This window comes from Scaptodrosophila lebanonensis, unplaced genomic scaffold (genome assembly GCF_003285725.1).
Source record: "Scaptodrosophila lebanonensis strain 11010-0011.00,11010-0021.00 unplaced genomic scaffold, SlebRS2 tig00001415-arrow-pilon, whole genome shotgun sequence".
Classification (NCBI taxonomy): Eukaryota; Metazoa; Arthropoda; class Insecta; order Diptera; family Drosophilidae; genus Scaptodrosophila; species Scaptodrosophila lebanonensis.
This window is the reverse complement of record NW_022060742.1, coordinates 7,260,642-7,269,062: the sequence shown is the minus strand read 5'-3', so window position 1 is coordinate 7,269,062 and position 8,421 is coordinate 7,260,642. Positions and strand designations below refer to the sequence as shown.

The window sequence follows — 8,421 nt, the reverse complement described above, 5'->3', positions numbered from 1 at the left end:
AATCGGTAAGAGCGAAACTTGTATGTCTCTACTGGTTGAAATTTAAACATCTGACGCGTATATATCTGACGCACAGATGTCTGTTGTGCATATAAATATATCATGCATTGATAACTGATATTGTATATGTATATGATGCCTTGAGATCTGGCGTGAAACAATGTGTAAGTAGTATACATGTTATACTATGTTGTATATACATATGTATAATATCTGACGCACGTCTATCTGACGTGTATACATTTGACGCAGGGATACTAGTCAAGTAGACAGGAGAGGCGCGAATATATATATTTGCCGCATTTATTATGGCAACGTACATATATTTGTGTATATATTGTATTTTTTATACCCTGTACCCAAAGGGTACAAGGGTATATTAGTTTTGTGCGAGTGCACATGGAACACACAGAAGGAGGCTTGGTAGACCCCACAAAGTATATATATTCTTGATCAGCATGACAAGCCGAGTCGATATAGCCATGTCCGTCTGTCCGTCTGTCCGTCTGTCCGTCTGTCTGTCTGTCTGTATGAACGCAAGGATCTCCGAAAGTATAAGAGCTAGAATAACCAAACTTGGTATACAGATTCTCCTGAGACCGAGAAAGGACGAGTTTGTTCATTTTTTCTGATCCACCCCTCCACTCCCCCCCTATTAACGATTTTCTATAACTCCCGTAATTCTTGGAATTTTGAACTAAAATTTGGTAGACACATCCAGTTAGTAATTGTATATCCGTATACCAAGTTTCATTATGATAGAATGATCGGAAAGAAAGTTATAGCCATATAACCAGGCCCAATGCACACATACATACATATGTACAAGTACACAAACACGCATAAGGCACGATTCTGATGTAAATGTAAATGTATCTATGCATGCATGGAATATTTAGTTAATTAATTAAATTAATTTAGTTAATTAATTAAATTAATTAATTACATTAATTAATTAAATTAAATTAAATTAATTAATTAATTTAATTAAATTAATTTAATTACTTTTTTGTGGGGTGGTACAGGGTATTTAAGAGTTGAGCCTGCTCGACTTTAGCATTCCTTTCTTGTTTATTTTTTATTTATGTATGACGAGTAGATACTTGCAGATATCTGACTCATTAGGTATCTGTCGTGTAGAAAATCTCAATTATTTTCCTTTCTTTTCACAGCCCATACTAATTGAGGCCTAATTGCTAAACTTATGAGTAACATACATTTTAAAGACTGATTTGGCGAGGATATTTTTTAATAAAACGCCTGCATACAAGTACATCGGATTGGTAACCAAAGATGTAATTACTTATGCTATAAATAAACGGCTTAGCTGCAGGTAACTTTTTACTTAATACTTATAAATAGATGATTGATGATTGTAATGAGGCATCGCAAATGGTCAATTTATAAGAAATACAAAAAGTAATTAACTTGACTATTGATTAAAGACATTAATTTCCCTTCTTCAGACGACCCCATAAAATATCACGCTGTTGTTGAATTTTGATTTCCTTTAATTTACATTAATTTGTTGTACATTTCTTGACTTATTTTATAATAAAAATTTGTTAACTTTTTTGCTTTTTCACAAGCCTTACAACGCTCTATACATACCAATACCACAGATATCATGAAAAATATCGTCGTTAATACTTTTTACTCAAACCTACTCAGCTTCTATAATCTGATCATCACCGTCCTTATATATAGTATATATATTAGAGGGTGTATACCGACTTGACGCTTGAATTAACCTTGGCCATGGCATCAGAGTGCAGTTGATATTGCAAATTATGGGATTGCAAATGCAACAGCATTTTAAGTTTATGGCCAATTTCTAAAATTTCATTTTCATTGCTGCCGTCGGCTGTCCAAACGGCTGTCGATTATGTGAGAGAAATTGTTAAAAATAGGAGTATAAAAGAGTATTGAGAATTAACTTACAAATCTTGTTACTTTTAGCGCGTATGTTGACCACAGCGCCGCATATTCCGGAGGCATGTTCAAAAGTTTCGCCAACCATCATCAGCAAAATGTCCAACCAGAGGCGATCCAACACTACTTTGGAGTTCTTGACAGTTATGAGCCAACGACCGCCCTTGATGTTGGCATCATCCTCCCACATGGGCCTAAAATAAATGCTCGAAAAATTAAACAGCTCCCTATTGTTAATCGCACTTACTTAATGCCTTGTTTGAACATGGAATAATCACAACCTATCTTGAGTTCCGACGGGGTCTTGATCGTATAGTACAAGCTATAAATATCGTGTTACCTCTAAACAACCTTTAAAAATATTTTAATAACTTGCCTCCAAAATGTTTCCACACTATCGATTTGAGTTATCTCATTCAACATATCCTTCCAATGCTTAGTGCGATCATTTTCCAGATACCATAGCGTCCAGACATGCTCTAACGGATGCTTGTACTCTATATCGTAGATAGACTCGGTTTTGTTGAGTATATTTTCGTTATTCTGTGGCTCCTCAAGGGAAGTAGCAGAACCATTCAGATGCAGTTCCATGAACTTCTCCGAATTAAAAGACCTCGGCTCGAATGCCTGCGCCGCCATATTCATGATTGCTTCGCAAACTCTCAGTTAGATTCTCGGAAGTATATATATTTTTGTGTGGAGTTAGTCAAAACTTTTGTTACCTCCACTTATTAAATGTATTCGGTATGTAGATGCGTTCTTGTGCGTGGCCTAGTTATGTTGACCGAAACGTTTTTAGAACATTTTTTAGAAAACGAAACGTGTTGAATCGAAAAAGTCTAACAAACATATGGGAAGCAGTTGTTTTATGTTTCAAAATTTTCGATTTTCAATTACCCACAGACGTTTGAGGCAATGCTTGTTGGGACTTCGGCATAATTATATATTTATTCGGAATACCTATGAGTTTCATTTCAAAATATTTTGTTTGAATTCAAAGAAATTATGCAAAGTCTAAGAAAATTTTGTTCAATTCCGCCAAACTATTGACTCCTTCAGTTTTAAAGAAACTTTAGGGCTTTTTTGTCACCCGAATGACATAAGTAGATTCTGAATAAAATGATAATTGGAATTCGGAACAGGCGTTGATAAACGTTTTAAACACGAAATGCCGCAAGATTTTTGTCGCGGGTTACATAAAAGCTTCCAGAAAATGATTGCTTTATGTATTTGAATTGATTTGAATTTAATATGCGGAATTGAAATGCTTAATGATGGTGGAATAAGGACAACTTTGCCTTTTATCATTCTATTATTCTATCCCGGTTATAACTACATACTTATAGGCCCGCTACTTTGTCAAATCAATGTTCAAAAGTCATTTGTTCTAGTGTTGTTAAACGAAAATATGCATAATATTTATTTTCATTTCTGCAAATTAAAAATACTTTAGAACTTAACTATTTCCTTTTTACATTCGAAACATTTAACGTATACATATTTAATTTTTAAAATTTAATTTTAAAAGTAAATGCATGTGCGTATAACTTAAAAACGGAATCGAATACATTAAACAAAATTTACCATTAAACGTAAGGAACGATCTAAAAAACTAAACGAGAGGCACTAACGAAACTGTACGAAAAGAAAAACTTAAAACAAAGCACTGGAAATTCTGAGAGCTTCATGTGTATGAGCCAGATCGCTTCCTCCTTAGCTCCTTAGACCCACAACACAGCTGCCGCGTCCTCATTGGATAGGGTGGAGAAGCGCTGATAACGATTGGCATTTCGATAAGTCTTCGACGGCGATTGCGAAGATGTGAGCGAGATAGATGGATTGCTGGCCGTACTGGCGGTGGGATTGTGATGGGGCAGGCCCACAACATTGTTCGGATGCGCTGCAGCGAGAGAGGGCTTGAGCGTACAGTTCCGACTCTCCGTGGAGAGCGACAGGCGGCGGTTGTTATTGTTGTTGTTGTTGCTGCTGATGAGTGTAGAGCTCAAGGGCAGTCCAATGTCATGAAAAGAGCTGATCGAGCTGAATCCGCTCTCATCTTCCGTGCTTGAGCCATGAGCATTGGTAGGACTGCCAGACACCGTACTCGCTTGCTTGGCGTCCCCTCCATCGCCCACTCCCACACCCCTTGGTGTCTCCTCGTCCGTTTCGATTTTGGACGAGGACGATGCTGTCGACGATATGGTGGAATGCACGCTGCTGTCGGTGGAACTGCGCAACGATAGGCGTGAGTCACGCATGTTGTTGGCCCGCAGAAAGAGCATCTCGGCATTCGCACTACTACTCTTGGCCATGGGTCCCACTTGCATGCCTGGAAATTGATCTCCAGCCATCGCTTGTATGCCGGTGGAATTATGCAATGGTGGCGCCAACAGCGTCAGCACGGAACTGGTATTGGCTTTGCACAAACGACCAACACCTCCCATGGCCAGCGAGGAGAGCGACGAGAGCGAGTGACGGGGCTGCGTGAGATCCGGCTGTTGTTGTGAGGTGTGCAGCAAATTTCGAATGGTACGCGCCAAGCGGAAGGCCTCCTGATTCAGCTTCTCATCGGCATCATCGAGAGCGGAAATGCGCGTCTTCGCACCACCATTCTTCTTAGGAGAACGGCGCCTGAAATGAAAATATGCCTATATGTATTAAAACCATTCATAGCATGGATCGAATTATTTTTTAATAATAATGAGTGGACTTGTGAATAAGCCCCTAAATTTAGACCGTTTTGGAGCGAAATTGCCAAAGAGTTAGGTTAGGTTCAAGTGTTCTTTTTGAGGAGATAAGTCAAACGAGCTAAAAAGTTTTCTTCTGTGCATCAAAACAAAACTGTGGATTAAATATCTTACTTTTTGCGTACTATTATATCATTTATCAGAACGATTTTTTATTGATTCAAATTAATTCCTGGAGTTTCGAACTAGTTGCTTGCGTATTACATAAATATGCTAATATACTAGTGTTTTCAGCTACTATTAAAAGAATAACTAGCTTCGTGATTAATTGGGCCAATTAGAATCAAGATCAAAAACCAGCTGGGTATTTTGGCTAATTACTTAAAATGTGTTTATCTTTAAGCAGTTAAGCAAGATTAATTGATCAATTGGGCCAATTAGAATAAAGATTAAAAACCAACTCTGTGTTTTGGCTAATTACTAAAAATGTATTCATCTTTAAGCAGTTAAGCAAGATTATTACTATTTAACCGGCCAAGAAATTTGTGGTTGTATATTAAACAAAAGTTTTCAACAATAAGACAATAATTTTGAGGTTACATATAGATAAACATTCATCTTTAATAATAATTAGGTCTAATGTCGTTGCTGCATATTAATAAGGTTGTTATCTTTAACCTATTAAGCAGCCTTTCATTAGCACTCTATATATTAGAGTAATTATCTAACAGACCAGGCCTTCTGTGAATGAATATAAAAGAAAAGATTTTGACGATGGCTTCTTATTCAAAAAAGTTTTAATTTTTAAGAACATAATAATATATATATATATAAATGATTTAATAGTCTTAGCAAATGGTTAAACCTACCAGGTAAAATCTTTGAAAGCATTGTAGGAGTTCGCTGGAGCTAAGCTCTCGTAGTTCTGTTCCTCGTTCATGGTCAGCAATGATTTGTTCAGCATTAGGTTGGTGCTGCTGCGTGCCCGCAAATACGAGGTGGAGGAGGTGCAGCTACCTAGGGGTGCCCCATCGTCGAGTCCACCATTGGGATCGGTCTGCACCACTCCCATGCCCAGGCCATGCACATGATGTAAGCTTTTGGAGCGAGCTATTTGCTCGGAACCACCGCCTAGACTGTGGCGATTGCTTTGCTTTTGCTGCTGCAGATGTTGTTGTTGTTGTTGCTGACGTATCTGCAGTTGTTGTTGCTGCTGCTGGTAGCGTTCGAAGAAGCGCGCCACTTCCTCCATAACAGCGCGATACATTTCACAATTGGTCTCCGTCTGAAATGGATGGAAAACAATTACAGCTTGGTTTAAAGTGCAAACCACAAACAATTGGATATTGAGAAGCGTTGTGTCATAGTTGCGGTCGAGATATAGCATTACATTATCTGTCTCTCTCTTCCTCGCTATCTATCTGTTTCTGATATCCCAGTGGAGGGGTGTGCCGATTGCCCTAAGGTATTTGTTTGTAAAGCTATCAGTTTACGATAAATTGAAATAATTAAAAGTTGCCTAATGCGACCAGACTGCAGTGATATGTTAAATAGAACACTATTGTTGTGGAAATTGAAAATGTCCTTAAATCAATTCTGAGAACATTTTTATGCAGAGAGTAGCCTTCATTCAGAAAAGAAAACACCTGTTTAATACACACAAAAGTTAATTTTAAAAAATAGTTTGTCCTGACTGGCTGGCTGATTTGTAAGCAACGGTTATAGCTAGACACAAGTTTCGTTTTGTGGTAAACAAAAAAAAAAATGTAACTCCATAAACAGAGAAAACAGTTGCAAAGATTTGATTTATAGATAATATATTTGTCATTCGTTCAATATTTGTCAATAATCTGCCATCAAATTCATGAAGCAGAATACTTCCCAAAAGCGTACAAATTTTTGGCACGTTTTAGCTTCACAATTCGAAAAAATTATGAAAAATTCAATTCAATTTTCAAATCCAATAAACGATAGTTATTCGAATTGGAAAATATTAATGACTTTTGGGAATTGTGTATATTGGTCGCCAATCACTCGAAAAGGAACAGTACAATTTTTTTAAATGCCTGTCAATTTAGTTAGCATCTTGATAGGTGCATACTCTTATAATCTACGAGTTATTGGAATGGAATTTGAATGATAGTCGTAGACCAAAAGCGAAAACATTTTTTAAAATACTTCAAATACTTTTGTATACTTTGGAAATGTCTTGGTACTCAAATCTTAATTAGATCAAAATCATTAAAATTCATCATATTGCTGTCATAGAAATTATGTTTTCTTTAGTTGAATGGCTGAAGTGGGGGAAATAGTGGGACTTTAACCTTCTCCCTGCTGTTTTTGTTAAGACCATTCGGTATCTTTTTCGATCTTATCGCACTACATACATACATAGCTAGATGGGAGGGGAGATCTTCGACAACCCTATTTGGTTGTATACTTAACATTTCTCTTGTCCCGCTTCCTAACTTACTTGTATATTTAGTTTGAAAACCAATTCTACGTCGAATGATCAAAAATGAATCGAGCTTGGAAAATCTTCTCCCAGTGCAGATGGCTTGTGATTCGTATAATCTTTTGATTTGTTTACAATATATTCAGTTAGCTGTTATGCATGGGGGTTTTAAAGTTTTTACTTTTCACTTTTACTTGCGACATCGCTTATCAGTTTATCAAGTCTTTGTTATTCTTGACTGGCAGCTTTCTTTCTTTGTTTATGTCGCGCCAAGGTCGTTGGACCACAAACAATCAAAGACAGCAACAACAAATTATGTTAATTAAATATAAAACATTATACATTGTTATACAAAGAAACCACAACGACAGCGGGGTGAGCAAAGAAAATCAAAGCCCATGCGTTTGTGAGTTTGTGGTGCAGCCAGAAACTTTCACTTAATGATGAGTGTCTCGTGTCCAGCAAAACAGAATCTTGTTTTAACGGTTTCTAGAAGTTATCTGTAAACCAGAAATAAATACAAGTATAATCTTGCCCAAGTCTTTCCAGTCTAATTAGAGGCAGCAATAGGCGTGTTGCCAATTTGGCAGCCATCATCTGCCAGCCGCCAAGTGTTAAGATGGGCGCACCTACCAACAACAACAGCAACAACAAGACTGGCAGCAACAATAACACCAACAGCAGCTTTTTTGGACAATTGGCCAAAAAGTTCACACGACTTGGCATGCAATTTACTTGGCCCATAGCTCTTGCTCTAACCGTAGCTCTTGCCTCTCTGGAGTATTTGCTTTTTTGGCCGCAACAACTATTTTTAATGCATGCTTTTGTTGATTATGCAAGCATCGCTGTTGCAGCTTTAAATTGTTGCTAATTTTTCACTGCTCGTTTTTCCGTTTTAAAGCAGCAGCAGCAGCTGCCGTTTTTCCTATTTGGCTCTTTTTCGGCAGCCAAATGAGCGTGTTTGGCGGCAAAAGTTGGCGGATTATGTGTGTGTTGTGATTTATTTGAGTTGTTCGCTGAAAAAATGTGGAAATGTAAAGCAATGTCTGGCCTGTACGAGTAGTTGCTGTCATTATTGTTGTTGTTGTTGTCCATTTGCATTTCATTTGCCGCAAATATTGGTTATGGTTTGTTTAATTCATTAATGGCATGCCAGGGAATTAGCAAAGGGGAGTATTTTTTTCATCAGTCAACCCACATACGACCTCTTTGGGAGTGGATTTTAATAAAGTTGTGCATAAATGAATCAACAAGCGTGCAAAAAGTGTCTATTTGATTGCGAATATATTTAAAGCAGGCACTCAATTTATATAAATGAATTATTATGTTTTTAAAAATTACTTTCAA

The 8,421-nt window shown here is 37.2% G+C and overlaps 2 protein-coding genes across 2 annotated transcripts in view; both read right to left on the bottom strand.

Moving 5' to 3' along the window:
- Positions 1–1,493: 1,493 nt before the first annotated feature.
- LOC115632796 (eukaryotic translation initiation factor 4E1) lies at positions 1,494–2,769 on the bottom strand. Its single transcript, XM_030530048.1, has 4 exons — positions 2,309–2,769; positions 2,180–2,254; positions 1,942–2,126; positions 1,494–1,876 (listed from the first exon to the last, which is right to left on the bottom strand). Exons 1-4 carry the CDS (start codon positions 2,575–2,577, stop codon positions 1,716–1,718), a joined length of 690 nt encoding a protein of 229 aa, XP_030385908.1. The 5' UTR covers positions 2,578–2,769; the 3' UTR covers positions 1,494–1,715.
- A 502-nt stretch (positions 2,770–3,271) lies between these two features.
- LOC115632381 (homeobox protein 5) overlaps positions 3,272–8,421 on the bottom strand; it is a 49,469-nt gene continuing 44,319 nt past the window's right edge. The window contains exons 3-4 of the mRNA XM_030529510.1: positions 5,489–5,904; positions 3,272–4,563 (exon numbers count right to left, since the gene is read on the bottom strand). Coding sequence (XP_030385370.1) covers positions 3,654–4,563; positions 5,489–5,904 — 1,326 coding nt within the window. The 3' untranslated portion in view covers positions 3,272–3,653. The remainder of the gene's footprint in view (positions 4,564–5,488; positions 5,905–8,421) is intronic.

Bases quoted from the DNA above. Each gene is read 5' to 3' on its own strand.
- LOC115632796 (XM_030530048.1), bottom strand. From the start codon at position 2,577: ATGAATATGGCGGCGCAGGCATTCGAGCCGAGGTCTTTTAATTCGGAG. The intron at 2,255-2,308 runs GCAAGTTATTAA...CGATATTTATAG, and splicing joins AGTGTGGAAACATTTTGGAG to CTTGTACTATACGATCAAGA. The intron at 2,127-2,179 runs GTAAGTGCGATT...CATTTATTTTAG, and splicing joins ATGTTCAAACAAGGCATTAA to GCCCATGTGGGAGGATGATG.